Genomic DNA, 20,551 nt, shown 5'->3' with positions numbered 1-20,551 from the left:
TTTCAGTAGCCATTTTCCATCTGTGTCTGGTATGGACTAATGAACTTATGTGTGGAAGTGGGAGGATTGGTTCAGCCTAATGTCAATGGTGTTTTCATTTTCATCCCCTCAAGCCACCATGAAATGATGGCACATTTAGGGTGTGTGTGAGCTTGAGGAGGGGTGGCAGTGGAATAAAGAATTGGAGCACTTCAGCGAGCCTAAATATCAGAACATATAATCCTTCAAAATGTCTTATAGTTCAGAACTAATGCATAAAAGTAATGGTTCTATGCTGAGGTCTTGTGTGGTGAGGTTCTATGTGCACTGTGAAATCTTTTTGCTGCTGAAATTGAAGAGTGAATGTAATCGTATCAAACAAGCACTTCATCTCCTCTACAAAGAGTATGGTGACGGCCAATTACTGAAGTGACAGTTATTGATGACCCTGTGACTATGGAGGTGACCCAACTCTCTTTGTGTGTGTGTGTGTGATTGAGGCATGAGTGATACTGACCTTTACAATATGTCCCTGTACAGTACATGTCAATATAACCCTTACTGTTTATCCTATAGAGACCAAAATACTATGATATTAATGTATTAATTTTCTTCTATAATATTAATACTTTTTATTATAAATGAAATGCATTTTCTTTTTTCATGTGTGTGTGTAAACTCCAAACAATCAACCTTAGTTAATCCAATAAATAAATAAATGAATACAATTAAAAAGTTTCATGTTTCCAAACAATGAAAGTCAATGGGGTCCACAACAACAATGTACCCCATTGGAAAATAAATAAAGAAATAAAGCCCAAAAGGAGGAAAATTCAAGAGAAAAAAGTAAAAAAAAAAATTATAAAAAAAAACCTGGGGGTGGGGGGGTGGGGGGGGCTTGGGGGTGTGGGTTAAATAAATCATGACAGAATTCACTTTTTTGGATGAACAATGCTTTTAAATTCAACACACATCACTCAAACACAGCAGGAGAGAGAATCAGACACTTTTCAAAATTTCATATCCATATTGAGTACACAGCTGACCTATGGGACATGTCTGTGATTTATGAGCATGTAGTAGCTGAATAGGACAGATCAATAATGGATATTTAAATTATCTCTGTGTGTCTCAGAGGACGTTTTAACAACTAAAGCACCCATTCACTGCTGAAACTTTAACCAGGTTATTCCTCTACTATTAAGCTATATTTGAAAGATGGGTAATATTCTGCAGGCATTACAGAGATCTAGAAATCCACCTTGGCCAGGCTGTCATGTTTCAAATCAACCTCCATCTCATCTGAGTGCCACAATGACTTCGGTGACTTTCGCCCCACTGCATTTACTCCAGTTATTGTGTGATTCTAGTGTTTTGAGAGACTGGGCATCACAAACATTAAGACCACCTTTTTGCAATGGACCTCTAAGCACACACCTGCAAGCGCAATTGCTCCATGAATGATGGCATTTCATTTGTCATCCTTATTGCACTTTGTTACCTAGACAACAAAATCTCATATGTCAAACGGCTGATGTTTACATCATCTTGGCATTGATCACAGTCTTTCCCCAGACCCTAACAAACTTGCAGCAGTTAGACTAAGCAAATAACTCTGTCCTCCTAGACATCAGGAGCAACAGCCTTGAGGCAGTAACGATCCACAGTCGTTCGTAATACCACGAGTGTATCACCAAATATCAGAGCAATCATTAAGTCTGCATTCAACGCCCCTGTTGAGGGGCTCATTAGCATCATTAATGACGAGACAGCCTAGGGAAGAGGTGAGACAGCTTGCAACCTGGTGCTGGAACAACAACCTCTCTATTAATGCTAGTAAAAAAAGAGATGATTGTTTACTTCAGATGGTCCAGAGCAGTTCATTACTCACAGCGCATCAACAATGTGGCGGTGGAGATAACAGCAGCCTTAGGTTAATGGGTGTTCGCCATCACCAACAAATTATCATTGGCCCTGAATGCCTCTTCTTTGTTGAAAACAACACAATGGCACCTCAACATCCTGTGAAGGGGTGTTCACAATGACATTGATTAAATCGCTGGAGGTCACAGCGTCTTTCAGCTGACTGTTGCTATGTAATAGCATTTCTTCGTAATGGTTACTGTAAGACGTGACGGATGGAGTCTTTATTTCCATTGGTAAATCACACAACGTGTTCGAGGCTAAATCAAGGCAAATGCTTTCTCACAGTTAACTGAAAAGTTTCATTTGCAGTAAGCCTCAATTAGTGATTCAATTATTATAAGTGAACAGATCTGTTCTATTTGAACACAGTCAAAGAGTGATCTAGATCAATGTGTAAATGAAACAATGGTAAGTTACAGGTAGAATACATTTCTTTTCAAATGAAAATTACTTTTAAAATCTGAACAGATTTTCAAAAACTAGGAACCATACACTTTATAGACTTTATATATCTTTATATATGATAATCATTCACTAAACAACCGAGTGAGGAACTATCAGTTATATATGTCACTGTTGTTTCCTAAAGGAACTGTGTTTATTTTTATCCACTGCCAAGGGATGTGCTTAAAATGATTACTTTGATAGCAATTTAACTTTGATAGTCTGAAGCTAAAAAAATAAATCTGTGTCTGTGCCCAAAATAAACAACATGATTTTCTGCCAAATATGCCCAAAATCTGAACTGGCTCTGACTTTTGGCATCAACTGCAAACAGTGTATTTCTGTCTTAAATCAGTGCTCTTATTGATGAAAAACAAGTTTATTTGGGAATGAGACTGATTTGGCAAAAATACCTCTGGGTACCAGTGGCATTTATGTGGCCAGTCAACATTTTTTTTTAATTGTACTATAGGATAATTTCTATAAAATTGCATTTAAAACTATCAAAACACACAGAACTTCCTTTGACTTGCATTAGAAATGACCAAGAGCTCATCTGAGAAATTCCAATAGGACTGGTTCAGTAAAATTTTTAGGTGGGGGATAACAAAAACTTTCAGCTGAAAAAGATTGTAAACAAATCAGGTTGTTTTGTCGCTGTACACATAAACTTTAAGGAATATTAAAAGGACATATTTTGTTTTAAATACAACTATATGTATTGACATTATATTTATTAGCAGCAATGTCACATTACTATAGAAAATAACACCAACTTGTCCCTCAGTTTGCAAAATGTGATTATTTTATACTATATAAGTTTATATAGTTCTTGTTGATTGGAGGGTTTAAAACGGAACTGTGTGGGACTTATATAAATTATTCACTGATTTTATACATGTACACACGTTTTCCCTTGAGTTGAAAATATTTTCTGTGGTATCAACAACAACATTTTGTCGATAGAATTGTAAATATATTCCAGAATATTCCTTTAAGATCTCTCCATCCCCATTAATCACCAGCCTCTACAGGTTCATCAAAGAAAGCATACTGACCTGCTGCATGTCTGTTATGGCAAATCACCTCATTCAGAAAAAAAACCCCTTAGTTAAAATAGCCCTGTCCATCACATACGCTTGTCTTCTTTGTTAAAGGTCTTAAGTTACATTGAGAAGTGTGAAAATATGGCCAGCGGGAACTTCTGGGAGGGTTGGGGGTTTCTCTCCTGTTATGCACTATTTATAACTCTACACTATATTTACATTTACAGAGATTAAAAAAGAGCACCTTTTCCCATGTGGCTTCAAACCTTCCCGGAAATGTTCAGGTCACACTCAGTTCAAGTCAATACTAAACCTCATCTAAATATCTGGTTTGATACTTCAGCAACCCCTGTTTTATTAATCAGTCAAAACATCTGCAAGGATTGGTTTTTAATTAAAATCAAATTGAAATATGATTTATCTGCGTAAAATTGATGGAAGCAATTCATTTGAATGTTAAGGACGAGATGGCGTGTACTGTAAGTCTGTATCTAACGCTCATTGGAGAGCTGGCGAATGCTGTTCATGCTGTACGGTGGATTGCTTCATGCATCAGTGACCCAGGCCCATGGGCAAACATTCATCTTCATTTATAAGGGGCGAAATTTCCTTCCGTGCCCTCCCTCCACTCCACTAGCCCAGTGCTTTCACATCATGTTAGATCCTACTGCAGAGCACTACTCACTGTTCCTCACATCTGCCGGGGGTTCCTCTGTCTGTCAGCTGTCCATCCACTTGTTCACCCATAATAGTCACTGACCCGTTCGACATGTTGCCGGATGTGACTCCATCAACATCAGCTGAGAAATATATCATCCCTTGAAACATCACTCTACTTTCTTTCAAACCATGAAAAATAATTACTGTTGTCAAGCAAGTTTCCCCAAACAGTCCCTCCTTTGGTTATTGCCATGGGATGCTAAAACCAAACAGAAAAATCAACCAATGAAAGGCTTAACTTACTTTCACACAGTCCCCTGGAATACTTGGTTCTGATTTGTCAAAAGCACGTAACCTTCAGAGGACTTTAGTATTAAAGGTGCTGTATGTAAGATTTTGACTCTACTAAAGCATAAAAATACCATATGTTCACAGATATTTAAGAAACATGCTAGTTAACATACATGTTCATCTGAAAAACAATGCTACAAACGTTTTGGAACCCACCAAAATCCACTTTCCGGCCTGAATGTCTGTTTGTTTTGGTTTGTGAAACCCGCCCACTGCCAGTTTACCCAGTTGTATTTCGGCACCCCGGGTTGCCAGTTGGCGGAAAACACAGCTGTATTTAATTTTGTTCATTGTCAAGTGCGCTCGTTCCTGTTTGTGTCGTCAATCTGGCAACCTGAGGAGGAGGTGCCGGGTGAAAAAACCCTCTCCAATATTTTGAATTTGGACTGCAATACCTAGTTCAACAACTCGGTGTCAATCCTACATACAGCACCTTTAATATTGTAATATTTGCTAATTGAATACATTGTAACTTTTTTTATTTAGTGTATACAAAATTCAAAATTAAAAAAAATAAATAAATAATTCCAACTCAAATCAATATTGCATTTCCACGTACTTATTAGTGAGTAGCTAATCATTATGGCAAAACAAACTATTTCAGCATAGCCTAATAGAAGGCCCTTACATAGCTATTAGGATAACATATTTTGACATTTAAAAACCTTTTTACACACCTCAGCAAGAGCTAAAACAGCGATGTTTCCTAGAAGAGGCTATTGAAATGCTTTGGCTGGAGGGAAAACTAGCAGTGCTAACTCTTCTCCGAGCCATCGGAAACATAAAAAACAAGGAAGATGCTCAAGGAAAATAGAATGAGAGCGATAAATAGACAGAAAGGCTGTCAGTCTGGTTAATTGAACCATCCCTCCCTTGGTTGCAGGAACAAAGACCTCCACAGTAGGAAAGAGATTAAGAATGGAGTTCAGTCCTGAATAAGAGATGGAATGCCTACTGCAGAGAAGAGCAAAAGACTGACATAATGCTTCTTTTATGTGTCAAGTACCAATTAATCTCACACAGAACAGAAATACTGAATTCCTAAAAGTAACCTAATCTAATCTAATACAGTTGTAATTAATTGTAGTTTGCCAAATCTGGAGAGGTGTAGTCAAGTCATGTACTGAGAGGCAGGGGGTTATGGAAGCATGTCCTGTCGGGTTCAGGTTAAACATCTGCTCAGGTACTTCTAGTAACAGAGTTGAATGAAGACACCTCCCTACAGGTCTCATTATCCCGCTCTTGATTAGCCACAGAACACAAGCTCGTCCGAGTGACAGCATTATTCGCTTATTCTCATATCTCAGCACTTTTTTCTTTTTCTTACCTGACATTTTTGTTTGTTTTGCTAATCAGGAGCAAAATTATCAGGGTTCAGCTTTTGTTAATTATATTTAAATGCTTTTGAGAAAATATTTGGAATGACAAGAGGGTGAGCAATTTTTTTTCCCTTTGAGAAAGTGGTTTAGATGCAAAAAATATATATTATAATATTTCTCAAATCTATTATATGAAACATTCATAAAGTTATGGAGCATGTCCTCAACTTGAGAACTTAAATGCTATATACTACAAATTAATGAAATTTAAATGTTCCTCAAGGCATATTTTGCACCTAAATGCATTTCTCATAAAATTCTGTCAAGCATTTCTCAATAGGATACACTAATGAGTCACAAAAAAGTGAGGTTAACACTAAGATCCAGTTTGTCCATCAAACTGGAAATGGAAAATCAAGTCAGCCACATTGCATTATGGGACATATCATTCCAAACTATAAACTGTTCTATAATGCACATTTTGCCAATAGAAATATCATAATAGTACACAATTATGAACACAGCAACAAAACTTGGGTACTCTCATGCATTTTATATACTGCTACAGTATTTTTTTAGGTTGCTGTCTTCAAATAAAACTGCTATATGATAATTACTCTGAAAAATGTTTGGCAAAGACTGTCTTCAAAGACTGCCAAAGGCACCTCTAACACACATTCACTCCATCTTTCTAATCAGAGTTGTAAATTGTAAGCATTTGTTCCAATCATCAAGCATGGAAATTCTCCCATTGGCTTGTCCTTAGTGGAAAGTACAGCAGCAGAGAGCAAAAGAGGAGATCAAGCGCTGAGCTCAACTGTGTGCATGTATGATGAATGCGAGATGAGTGCTGTGGACTAAAGATGTCTAGCTCCCAAACACGTTGCACTCATCTGCCAACACATCAGACACCCACTGAGCATAAACGTACATATTTGTGTAAATCAGTGACAGATTATGATGCACACCCTCAGAAGAAAGGGGTAGTACCTTAAGTGCAAAAGCTAAAAGGAACATCTTGGTATATTATTTACCCCTAAATAGTACATTCTAGCACATAAAAAGGCACATATGAGTACTTTTAAAGTACATATCACCACCTGAAGTGTACATATTAGAACTTTTGAGATGGTACCGCTCCTCTGACAGTTTTTGCTGAGAGAGTATGTGTGTTTATTGGTATTATTGGTATATTCACACTGATTTAATGCTAAATCTTTAAACTGTGCTGAAAAAAATTAGCTCTTTTATGTAACCTTTTTTTTTTTTTAATTTGCTTCCCTTTCAGATTTAGCTGCGTCTCAAAGGCTTTGTGATCTCATTTTTGAGTCATCAATAAAACATACTCAAGTGGGTGGCATATAAACTAAAGCCAATGTGCTGTACTCAAAACCAAGCTCTCACCTTCAACAAAAAAGTTTGCATCTGAACACAATTGCATTGAAGTCAATCCAGCATATAAATACACAGGCTTAAGTAAATGGTCATATGGTGTGTGGGTACAAAGATTCATATCTACGTTTGAGAAGGTCATCGTAATAATGAGGATTAACACATCTACAGATCATACTTCACAGTGGAAATGCATGCATAAATAACACTGAAAAACAGTTATACAATCAGTTTATTAAAAAATAAAACATATGGTGTGCACATACACAAAAGTGCACATGCACAGACAATGAGTGAAACCACTACAATGACTAAAAGAAGAATGAAAGCATTCATAATAAAAGAACAAACACAAAAATCACTTTGAGGATGTATGATTTAATGACTAAAAAAAACAATATCTGAATATACACACACAACATTGAAATTTATTTTAAATTACAATGACAAGTAGAAAAGTATTTAACATGCAAATCATGGCTCTGCGAGCCTATATAGTTTCTACTCGATAGAGTTAAAAAATATGAAAGCATGCTGAGATTAAATTAGGATATGTTTCTCCTGGCAACACTTAAGCTGACTGTTAAAACTCTTTATTGGGGTATTTCAGGTCATTCTTGAAGTAATGGCCAACAGGAGAAGGATAAATGTGAACTGAAAGCTTTTAGATGAGCTAACTGGAAAGTGCACTCTAATTGAAAAGTCATACAGATTATGGTGTCGTCAGTCTGGTGAATAATTTAACAGAAGAGTAGTGGATTCAAAAAGAAGACAAGTTTTTGATGATAATATCAGTAGTATGTAAGAATAGTTTTACATTCCATGCATCAGGAAGATGAAGAAAGTGTATGTGTGTGAGAAGCTGATGTGAAGAGATGGTGTCAGGGCCTGAGGAAATGTACTTCATGCGGGCTGCAGAGGTAGTGACATTTATCAGCCCTGAGCTGAAGGGGCCACTTTACACGCATCTCTGACTGTCCGTTAGAATAACGGTATGCTGACATGGAGAGGAACTGTGCAGCAGAAAAATCTCTTGGCTTTATTGAGGGTTCACCCTTGTACAAAGCACTATGGCAAAAAGGCTCTAGAGGAATGTCTTTAAATCTGTCAGATCGGGGAGGTTAATTCATTAGGACTTTCAGTCACACTGCATACACTCACCAGTTCTTTCTTCTTCATGCACTCCATCAGAATGATGAAGAGATGCTGGGCCTGCGTCCGGCTGTATGTAAAGGTCTTCTGAATGGTGACTAGTAACTGGTCTCTCAAAGATTCGTTTATGATTCTAACGTAGTCAGAGAGAAAGATGAGACTAGGATATCACAGCAAATCATTTATGCGATGAAAACATTCCAACAGAGCGCAACAGCAGGTCTCCGGAAGGAAAAATCCCATTCGTTTCCTCCATACAAACTGCTTTTTAATGATAACATTAAAATCACAATTAGAACAAAATCACAAAAGACCCACCACAGCTCACATTGAACTTCTTTTTTCTTTTTTTTCTTTTTTTATAAAACATCTAAAATAAATAAATAAAATGTTTCTAAATTCTCTATAAATAACTATGCTACCCTTAATTCTGAAGAGAAATTGTCCTTGGAGATCCTTGAAATGAGAAGAGCAGCAAAATAGCTCAGCTGTAACCTCACGATATGCTGCAAATGTCATAGGTTGGCCTTTTTGTATATTTTCATATATATTTTGTCTCCGTTTAAATGTTTTACAGTAACTGTGTGTGTGTATATATCTCCAATTCCACATTCCTTATTATAACTGTTTGTAAGATTTGTGATTCATCTCAGAGCTGGTTGGTTTGGTTCATGTCTTAGAAGTGCTTATGGAGAAAATAAAAGGGGAAAATACTGCTGAAAAAGTGGGTGCTTACTGTTGCACTCTATTCTTTGCTACAGTTCAATCTTCATCTATATGTAAAATTAAATTTCATATCTTCTTGTACTGTTACAGTGGAGAGAGATAAAGCTTACATACCCGCCCTCCTCTGAGTACTTATGCCCAAAGGCCAGGATGTCAGAGGCACGACCGCTGCCGTCACACACCACCACGGGCACAGGAGGAGTGTCTCTCAGGTACTCAAGCACAATAGAGATCACATTAGGACCCCCCTCCACTATCAGAGCCACCACTGGAACACCCTGTCCAATCCCTGCGGAGAAAACAGAAACGTGAGCGAGAAAGGGTGTATGTGTGCGGCCGGGGGGCTGCTTGTTACAAGGAAAACCAATCAAAAAGATTAAAGGTGAAGTGTGCGCTTTTTTTCTCCTCTCCCAGTTTAATGTGCAGAGACAACTAAAGGTAAGCAATTCATACAGAGTGTAAACACTGTGCTTATGTGGAGTTTTGTTTGTTTGAGCAGTCTGATATTTGTGTCTGACTTAACCAGTGGTGAGCATTTTGCTCAGCCCTACCTATAATATGCTATTTACAAGGAATTTATTGGTTTGAAGACAAGCAATGTAAAGAGCAAAAGGGGTGCTGGGAGTGTTTGGAAAAACAATTATTACACACTTCACATTTAAAGGGTTAGTTCACCCAAAAAGGAAAATTCTGCATTATGTTATTCCAAACCTTTAAGACTTTCTTCTTTTTCTGTGGAACACAAAAGAAGTTATTGTGAAGAATATTTCAACTGTTTTTGTTTTTGTAATGCAAGCTAGCGGGATCTTTCATTTGGGGGGGGAGGGGGGGGGGGTGGGGGGTTGGGGCAAAGAAAGTATGTATATGTAGGTAAAGTAGTAATTTCTGCATGAACTAAAGGTAAAGCAAAAGGAAAAGCATATAAAATAGAAGTTAGAGTCATTTCGACATTCAGAGGAACAGGTTATTCTACTGAATGGCTGTTGTGACTGACCTTTTAGACATCCAATTGATAACTTATTTTTCTGAACTACTCATAAGTTTAATTTTCGGAATCAATCTACACTGGTCTTGCTTTATTCTTTTGATCCACTATAGAAACTGTTCATGGGCATTCATGGCCTAATGGATAGAGAGTTGAACTTGTAACCCGAAGGTTGCGGGTTTGAGTCTCAGGTCCAGCAGGGATTGTATGTGGGGGGAGTGAATGACCAGCGCTCTCTTCCACCCACAATACCAAGACTGAGGGGAGACCCTTGAGCAAGGCAACGAAGCCCCTACTGCTCCCCGGGCGCCACAGCATTAGCTGCCCACTGCTCCGGGTGTGTGTTTACTACTGTGTGTGTGCACTTGGATGGGTTGAATTCCAAGTATGGGTCACCATACTTGGTCACTTCACCTGAGACTGTTCTTGCCATTATTTCAGAGTACAGTGTTTTTAGTGCACATTGAAATGCAAATTTTATTCTGCTGTGTAAGTACACACTGAACAATCAGATCATTTCTGCATTCATTAATCAGCTGCAATTTTCAGCTCTTGGTTTAATTAACAGGTGTGCATGCAGTGGGAGAGGACCTGTGAGAGAGCAGCTGAACAGGACAAAGACAGATCAGTCCTACGTCTGCACTCTGACTCTTTCCTACAACTTGATGAGTACAAGTTATGATGTTGTGACTATAATTCAAAAAGCATGTTGTACCCAGATCCTCCTACCAGTGCTTAAATTATGCAAAGTGAGATAAAGAAAGAGGGAAGGAGGGAAAATGAAAGAAAGAGAGAGAGACAGACAGAGAGGAACACCAGAGCCACATGTGCTGTCATCATTGTGCCTAAAATGGGTACAGTTACATAAAGTGTCTATTTTTAGCAGCACACTGACTTCAAAAGAAACTGCTGCTCAGCTGGTATAGAAATCAGAAACAGTGGGATTTACGTCTTCACTCCAAACCTCTTCCTCCCACTGGGATCTCTCCACATCTCTTGTTTTCTCTCTTTATCATTTTCTGTTTTATTGAGGCAATATTTATTGATCAGCGAGCCCTTCTGCCATGATATTTGTGGGCTTCCAGGAATGCTTGGTTGATTTCTCTAACGTACAAACACACAGGCAGTTTGCTCACATTCAGCATGGCTGGCACTCTGTCTAGACTTATGTTACAACAGGATAAGATATATTATTCATCTGCCATCTATTTATGTTCTCAAAAATTTAAAAGTTATGGACAAGGTCTTTTTCTTCTTAAAAATGTTTTTTGATACATAATATCTTTCATGATATTTCTTAGTTGTACTATTCACTACATGGCATTTTAAACCATGAATTTATGTATTTGCACAGCACTTATGGCATTTTTATTCTAGAAACCTTGTGTTAATATATTCTGTGATATTCCTGCTGTAAACACCAGCTCAGACCATGCAGCATGGATTGTGATGCTGGTCCAGGCAGGTTATGTTGGTTTGGTGGTGGTCTAACTAGTGGACTAACATAGTCATGTTGTTTACCAGAACAACGCTGGCCATCTTTATTGGGATGCGCCGGGAGCCAAATATCTGATTCAGAACAACACAAATAATGACTTCAAAGACCACTGAGAGCAATTCCTTTGAAAATCAAAGCGAACACCTGCACAGTGAACAGCCACATTGTTGTCAATATATTCAAATTCACATTTTCTTAGTTTTAGTTTAAAATTTCTATATGAAAAATATAAATCATTGTTATTAATATAAACTAAAACTATTTAAAAATGGTTTTGTTAATAGACAAAGCTGAAATAAAATATAAATACTAGATGAACAACCTAAACTATTCAGACATCAAAATATTAATATCATAATTGATAAAATATATAAAATATTATAACAGTAAAAATACTAAAATAACACTGATATAAATTTAACTGAGATCTATTAAAAAAATATTCCATTCTAATCTAATCTAAATGAATCTATCAAGGTTCAAGCCCCGCCCACATCTGAATACAGATACAGAATACAGAAATGGATCATTTAGTCAGTGCAACACATACAGATATACACATACAGTCTTCATTCCACAGCCCTAATCTTTATGATGATACTGGTTGTCCAAGAAAATCTTAAACCAGTTAAAAAGCCTGGTGGGAAAACCAATATCCAAAACATAACATATGCTAGTCTTTTCAGCAGGGATACACTGTAACCACAGGCACTGTAGCAGATGCTAGGACAACTTCACTGGGAGACAAAAGTAATATGGGCCAAAGGTTTCCAATTTGGGTGTGAAGACCAATAAAACATGCTGTCACAAGTCTAAGAAAGACCAGGCAGAAGAGAAAATTAAAAGATTAAAAAGAAGATGAGTGTTTGCTTGTGCTATTTAATTATAATCTCATTCAAACCTAACCTTTCTTTCCAACAAGCCTCAGCAGGTTCCAAAGAGCCTTTGAAAACAATTTAGGTGGGCAGGGGTGACAGTGTTTGTTCTAACGGCTGATATCTTCATCTGCCAACTACATCGGTGGCCAGAGAAAGTAAACAACTCAAAGGAAAGTCATTTTTTGAATCTCAGTATAGTCATTTGCCATTTAATCAGAGAATGTCAGACGTGTACCCAGCAGCAAGTCAAATAGCTTCTTAAAGCTTATATTAACATTATCAAAAACCTCATTTTCTTTAGCAGATCATCTATTAAAAAGGAAGAAATAATAAAGTTTGTCATCTCTCATTAAGATCAGATCCATTCAGAAGCATGATAATGATGATGCTGGAAATAACTGGAGGGTTTTATTAGTTAAACACAAACAAAACACAAAAGACTGTAAACAAGATTTTAAAAGTTAGACTTGTTCAGTTTGAGAAACTGCTTTCTGTACTGATCCCCCTGCCAGGCATTTGATGGTTCCCCTGCTATGTTTCAGACACCCACAGTGATGAGTCCTGCGCCTCCAGCGAACTCCATAACCTCTTCACATTTACCAATGGACCTATGGCACCACCACGAGAGGACGGCAGGCCCGGCATTAATAGAACACGAGCCCCTGTGTTCCGGGAGAGGAGGTGAGGAGGTGACGGGTGTTACGGAGACAGGGACAGGTTGATTTGTATGCCCCCTGCCAAGCATGTAGATGGAAGATGAATCTCAATTTTTTTAGACCCATGGAAAAAACGAACAGTTTATTCTGTCACTCTCAATCTATTTCATTTACACCTTGTGTGAACAATCCTATCCCTTGCCTGGCAGTGACAAATGCGGTTTATTTATTTATTCAATAGATTAAACACAACAGCTAGACACAAGATCCATGTTCAGAACTGGAATGATGTGTGATTGTGAATATAACTGCCAAACACACAATGAACAAGATCTCAAAGTGAGGAAAAAAAAAATTATATTCATTGTGTGGGCTAAACTTTGATTTGGTTCAGAGTTTTCTATCCTTCCACAACTCCAATAACTGAAAATGCTCACATTACAAGCCTGTTAGACCGTATATCATCATAGTCCTTGCAGAAAAAGTCAGGCAGAGTATAAAAAATTCAAGCATTTGAAAATGAGAATGCTACCATTATTTACTCACCCTCACGTCAATCATATTGAATAATGACTTAAATATCAATGTGTTTGTTACACAAATATATATGGCTTTAGAAAACTTTATGCTCACCAAGGCTGCACTTACTGGATCAAAAATATCATTGTCAAATATTATTACAATTGAATATATCTGTCTTCTATTTTAATTTATTTTAAAATATTTTTATTTAATTTATTCCTGTGATGATCCTTTAGAAATCATTCTAACATACTGATTTGCTGCTCAAGAAACATTATTATTATTATCATCATCATCATCAATACTGAAAACAGTTGTGCTGCTTAATATTTTTGTGGAAATTGTGATACATTTTACTAGATTTTTTGGATTAATATGTAAGTTCAAATTTAATATATAAGTATATTAATAATATATAAGTTCATAATTTATTTAAAATAGAAATATCTGGTAACATTATTAATGTCTTAACTATCACTTTTGATCAGCTGAATCTCTCCTTGCTGAATAAAAGTCTTTCTTTCTTTCTTTCAAAAAAAAAAAAAAAACTTACTGTCCCAAACTTTTAAATGCATGTCATATGGATCAAAACATGATGTTTCTTTTTTCTTTTTATAGACTGTTGTTATGGAAAATATTTTTTAAAAATGCATGTTTGGAATGACGTGGGTGAGTACTGACTTTTCCTTTTATTTGCTGATAAATATTTAAAGGCATATTCTAGATTTATAAAAGTTTGTGGCATTGACAGACAATATTTTCTTGTCCCTTAGTTGGTAAAAACATACCAAGAAAAAAATAATAAAGTGATGCACGATGAAAAGGAGGAAGTACTGTACATCAGAGGGTTTAAAACAGAAATGTGAAAACTTGTATTTTTGTAAAAGCAATAACATTAATTATTCAGCTTAAAAAGTTTGTTTTATTTCTGCTATTGTTTAAATAGTCATTTTGTTTTTATGAGGATGAACCTCTGGTTATGCATTATTAATATAATTCTTGTGAGTGGAGTTTACTCCATGTAAACAGATTCTATGAAAAGGTTACTGAATCTATTACACTAATGCTAAAAGTTACTGTATAGTTTCAAACTAGTTATATATTTTCTGTATACTTGCCCCACAGGCTTCCATTATAAGCGCAACGGCTATTGTAAATGCATTTTCCTGTTTTTACAAACTGGTTGAAAATATCTTGTGCAAATCAACAAGATTTGTATCAACAGCTTCCTGGAATTTTTCTTTAAGAGAGTAAAAACACTCCAATCGTATAAACCTTTAAGAGGGTGGAAAAAAACTCCCTCAGCACCCTTGCTGTCTGGTCAATACAGCAGCTACTGCTCCATTATGCTAATGTGATGAGACCCGCAGAGACCAGCAGCATGGAACAAAATCCAGAAATAAACCAGCAAAGTAAAAAGACCAGCTCATCATCTCATCACTTGGAGACCCAGTTAGTACAAGGGAAAGCTAAAACAGGTTTCTAGGCTAGAAACACCATCAGCCGCACAGTTTGACGTGACTTTTAATCAGGGTGTGAATATGACTGGCTAAAGCGTTGAAATATAAGGTGAAATTCATTCAAAATGAATAAAAAAGATTTAGAATATTAATTCACGTTCATGCAATTATGGCTATGCACAGAACATGAAGGGAAAAATTCATCAAGGATGAGTGTAGGATGATGACGCATCAATCAATATATTATTAAGGCACATAATTGCAAATTTAGTTCTTCTGGAATAAAATTTTATATTTTGAAAAGATATAGGATAAGATGACCGCCAACTTGGGGCAGGAAGCCCCAAGGCTAAACTTATCCCAGCTGTCACCTGAGGTTTGCAGAATATATAAAATGCATCTAATTATTTTTTGGAAAATTAAAGGAATCAAATTTTAAATATTTACTCAAATACAAATATTAAATAAAATCCCAGTCAAAGAGATGCATCTGAATTGCATCTGACATTTTATGTATACTCTATGAATTATTTATTTGATATACATTTTTATTTCAAGAAATTATATTACAGCCAACAGGTTATGATGAATAATGGACATGCTTGAAATATATCTAATTCACAGAATTCTGAAATAATTTTGAGGGGGTTTCTTAAAGCAACTATCTTTAACTTTTAAAATTAAAATCAGCAAGAACCAGCCTGCAAGATGGGGAATGGTGTTATATGGTTTGCGTATTGCTACTTTATTTGCATAAACCCTTGAGTGAATCAGTTGCTAAATTAGTTGCTATTCCAATAAACAACACCATCAGTGGCCGCAAATCAATATTACTGAATTCATCCCTGTTCAGCAGTCTGCAATTTCTCAACATCCATCCTAAATCACAATGGATGCTTTACTCTATTCCCCATGTGAACTGGGGATTAAGCGCTGATTCCAATCAAACTGCACCTAATTGTGCACAATTGAATTGATTCTCACATCTCATCTTATCCTGCAAGGAAATCTTCATTGCATCTTGTGCACGCTAGTCTTTCCCTCATCTGTGAAACACTTAAAAAGCCCTCCTCATTAGCCCAACAACAGCAAGCACAGCTCCGTAATTCATTTTAATCCAGTACCGCAGCAGTGCTTGTCAGACTGTGAATATGTAAGCCGGCCCGCAGCCTGCAGCAATTCTTCCAAAACAAAGAGATTTGATTCCATGTTTGAGGGTCTCTGTAGCTCTGTGAGCCTCATGGTGATGGCTCAGAGTGTTATTGATGTTTTTCTAGTGTTAGAAAGGACAGGTAATAAAATAAAGAAATGAGCTCTGCCCAAAGCCAGAGCAAACACCACCATCACACAGCTGATGCAACAGAGAGTGAGAGAGAGAGAGCTGCAGGCTGAGATACGGCTCAGATATATGAAGCTCCTGTCATGAGTGTGATGTCAGAGTAAACTGGTCTTATCACAGTCAGAATATGTGTTGTGAATGTGTCTGGGGATGATTTAATGAGCTTAAACATGTTTCATCTGTTCGACATACAGGGCTCAAACATGTTTGAAGTCTGAAATTTCCACATGCTAGAGGGTTGGATGTGTTTTCTCCAAGAGTACATTTTGCCTGTTTAAATGTCAAGGCACTTGCCGCTTTAAATGTTGATTATTTTCAGTGATCCGTTTACGTGCAGCTTCCTATGGATGAATCAACGTGGGTGAGGCTGGTGTCATTTTTGATGTGAATGATGACGCCTGAGCGTCCCTTTGACTTCCCAGCCCCCTCTATTACTCCAGGCATAGGATGACAAAGGGAAGTCCACAGGTCACATGACAAGGGAGGGAGGTCAAACTCTGGCTCACTTCCTGTTGACATTGAGCTGTATGTGGCAGGTTTATGAAATGGCTCATTTGATGCTGTGGAAAAGTGTTACTGTGTTTATGTATTAAACTGGATAAAACTGGATTGTTTGAAAAACAAAAGCCTTGCAAAGACAGTTATACATTGCATGATTAAATAATTATCTGGGTGTTTGTTAAAAAAAATGAACTTGTTTATCAGTAATTGATGTAATGTTTAAATACTAAGAAAAACTGTTTAAAACTGAAATAATATTTGTAAATCCAGTGGCCTCTCAGTAATTTTAGCTACCTAACTAGTGACTGATCTTTGTGTGAATGTCCACAAACCTGAAAGATTTTCTGAATATATATAAGCGGTAGGCAATTTCAGAAAGGAACATTAAAAACATGAAAAATAATAATTAGGGAGAATCAATAAATTATAAGTAATTTATTGCTATTGAATGAATAATATGTTATCATGTAATCAATAAAAAAATAACAGTAGTCTGATTCTGAGTATTCTAAAATGTAATTTTAATCTAATTACAAGTACATTTTTGAAATCTGATTACGTAATCCAGATTACATGTCACTATATTTACTATAATTTGGTTTCATAAATCCCTGCATTTCTGCCACAATCCACTTTAACCATTTGCTTTATGTGCTGAAACACTGTCATGCTGTGATTAACTCATTTTTGTTCTTTTCAGTTTTTATGTTACGCTTTCTATGTAATCTGAATTAGGCTCAATAAAGATTGCACCTTATTCACAAAACTCAACACTATTAGGCTGTCATAATTAATGTTGCATTATTATTGCCCACGGAAAGCAAGCCGAAACGGCAATTTCATTTTCAAAGAGATGTTTCTGTGCATTTGCCATTGATAATGACAGCAATTCTCAAATGACAGATAATGTTATAATCAAGCATATATACAGACACAGGAGAAAAATCTTATAACAACTAATCAAAGTATGCATGAGCAGGCCACAAGCAGTCTGTATATAAATGCACTTTTCAATGACCCTAAATGATCCACATGAGAACAAACAAAACGGGGGCATTCGTTTTTGAGTGTGTTCATGATTTACTGCATTTTCACTGGCTCTAATCTGAATGTGTTCTTTCAGCTGAATGATGTTTATTTGATATCTTTATGCGAGTAAATGGACTGTATGGATATTATCTGGTGGAGTGGAGTTGAAGAGGGCTTTGTGCTCTCAGTGCAGTCAACTCTGAATCTTGCAACTCGTGTAGCATTTTTGACGTTGGGCCACAAACTGATCTGGGCATTTCTGACAGGAATCTACAGAGAAACTCCTCTGTGGGCTTCTGAAGATCAGCACAACAGACTTTAGAAATAATGACTGAGGATAGAAGACTATTATAACCTCTCTTGAAAAGAATTTAAAAGCACCATTGAATTTGCAGTTTGGAGTAATCATATTAACATTAGCATCTCTAATTACCCGCGAATGTACTCACGTGTGTTGATCTTTTGCAGAGAGATGTGCTTCTCTAGCTGTCTGCGCAATTTGACTTCTGCTCCATACTTTCCGGTGGTGCCATTATCAGCCAAAATGAAGTGGGAATGTAGGCTGTTGAGTACCGTTAGCTTACTAAGAGGGTTAGACATCGTCTGGTATGGCCGGACCACCTGAATAAAAGTAAAATGGATGTTCAGGACAAGAAAAATTCAATAAAGTTGAAAGTGACGTGCTACAAAAAGCGCATTCAGTAATCATAGATCACTGGTAACAAAAAAGCTTTATTTTGCATTTAAAATGCAGATAAATAAATAAAAGCACCGAAACTCTACAAGTTCGTGTAAAACCTGACAGTTATGTTCTCCAGCATGATTTGAGAATGACCCAGAGAATGTCTTATGGTATCAGATCGTCTGTACAAAGAGTCATTTCTTTAAAACATTCACCAGACCAGACCAGACTAGAGAGGGGTGGGGGTGAGTGGGGTTTCCCGGAAGCGAGAGAGACAGAACCAAAATCTTGTATGAACGAGGGGGGGATAGAAATCAGTGGTTATAAATAAAGAATGATTCTATCCCTGTGTCTCGGTTGTGCACCAGGCCCCAGAGACACACAGACAAGCTGAGGTGAAACTGAGTAGATGTATGTAGTGGCTCACATATACATTATTTATAGATTTCTACATGACACAGAATTCATGCAGAGACAACATGAAAATCATTCCACTGTGATCTGGAGATTCACACTTGTAAATAAGGAATTCAATAAATATATCAATTTTAATATATCATTATTTAACGAAACTACATTTTGTGAAATATGCCCTGACTTGAGCCAAACAAGGTCTTATTGGTGATTTTTAAAAAACAAACTATACTAAAAGAGCTCTAGTTTTTAAATAGTAACAGTCAAGTCACTTACATCTTTGCCCACCAGGTCTTCCTGGTTCTCCACAATCCCCCAGGGGGCAATGCCAATAGTACAGATCTTCCCTCTCGATTTGGAAGCGTGGTCTTTTAGAGCATCACCAACATGCCTTATGACTCCTGGGGTGGCAGAAGGGAGTATAATGGAACAGATAACAGATTTTCAGTGTGAGGGATACAGTTTCACACAATGCATCAAGGACACTGAGATAGCACACAGTTACACTTGATCTTCTGTAGAAGTTTAGATAGCATCAGCCTTCACTAGCTTTGCTCAACCTCTTAATAAGAGTAATCTAATTAGAATCTTAATTAAACTGAAAAATACATTAATACACACCAGTATTAACTCCTCCAGTGAAGATCCAGGCTCCAGTGGTCATGGCCGCCTTGATGAGACCCTTGCCGAAGACTTGCTTGAGTTTGGGCTGCAGCTCGAAGTTCTGAAGTCCTCCATGAACAGAGATGAGCAGTTTGGGAAGCTCCAGTTGCCACTCTTTTGTCATTAGATGCAGCAGTAAGTCTGGCTTAGTGTCGTAAGACACTCGTACATACTGACAAAACATAAAAACAAAATTGATAAACAAGACTCTTGCAATACCATTCAGTAGTTTGGAGTTTGACAGAAGTCTTTTACGCTTAACAAGGCTGCATTTATTTCATCAAAAATACAGTGAAGCAGTAATATTGTGAACTATTATTACAATTTAAAACATGTTTCTTATTTTAATATATTTTAAAATGTCATTTATTCCTGTGATGGTAAAGCTGAATTTTCTGCAGTAGCAGCCATTACTAAATTATTTAATATGCTGATTTGTTGCAACAAGAAATATTTCTTATTATCATCCTTGTGGAAACCATGATTTTATTTTCAGGATTCAAGCTGTAATCGCAAATAACACAGCCAGCAAGACTGAACTGGCATTTATTAATGTGATAAAGGTCAACATGAAATCAAAACTTACTTGGTGTTTTTGAGATTTTTTTTCTTTGGAACAGGCTTTGGAATCAGTCAACATAAAGTCAGACTTGCTCTTCCTTTTAAACCACTGATGTCACTTGTGTTATGTTAAATAACAGCCAAATGTCTGGGATGCAATGTCCACTTATTATTATCCAATAAATTCCCAATGAATAAAATCAGTTCCCACCCTACATTTTGTCTTACTGCACATCCTATAAAATATCATACATCACTTTACGGCAGTAAAATGGATAATATTTCAAAGCTTGCATGATCTACAGATATTAATAAATGCCTTACAAAAGGAATTTAATTCTAAAAAGGTTCATGAATATTTGATCAGA

At 36.7% G+C, this 20,551-nt stretch overlaps 1 protein-coding gene across 9 annotated transcripts in view; it reads right to left on the bottom strand.

Annotated features, from left to right (window-relative positions):
• Positions 1 to 20,551, bottom strand: part of trpm3 (transient receptor potential cation channel, subfamily M, member 3) — a 144,414-nt gene that overhangs the window by 32,789 nt on the left and 91,074 nt on the right. For all 9 annotated transcript variants that reach the window (XM_042723889.1, XM_042723893.1, XM_042723887.1 and 6 more), the window contains 5 exons: positions 19,581 to 19,794; positions 19,236 to 19,360; positions 18,313 to 18,484; positions 9,110 to 9,284; positions 8,279 to 8,402 (listed from right to left, as the gene is read on the bottom strand). In XM_042723889.1, the coding sequence (XP_042579823.1) occupies positions 8,279 to 8,402; positions 9,110 to 9,284; positions 18,313 to 18,484; positions 19,236 to 19,360; positions 19,581 to 19,794 (810 nt within the window). The remainder of the gene's footprint in view (positions 1 to 8,278; positions 8,403 to 9,109; positions 9,285 to 18,312; positions 18,485 to 19,235; positions 19,361 to 19,580; positions 19,795 to 20,551) is intronic.

Source organism: Cyprinus carpio, chromosome B5 (genome assembly GCF_018340385.1).
Source record: "Cyprinus carpio isolate SPL01 chromosome B5, ASM1834038v1, whole genome shotgun sequence".
In the NCBI taxonomy this organism is placed as follows: Eukaryota; Metazoa; Chordata; class Actinopteri; order Cypriniformes; family Cyprinidae; genus Cyprinus; species Cyprinus carpio.
This window is presented reverse-complemented; position numbering and strand designations above follow the sequence as displayed.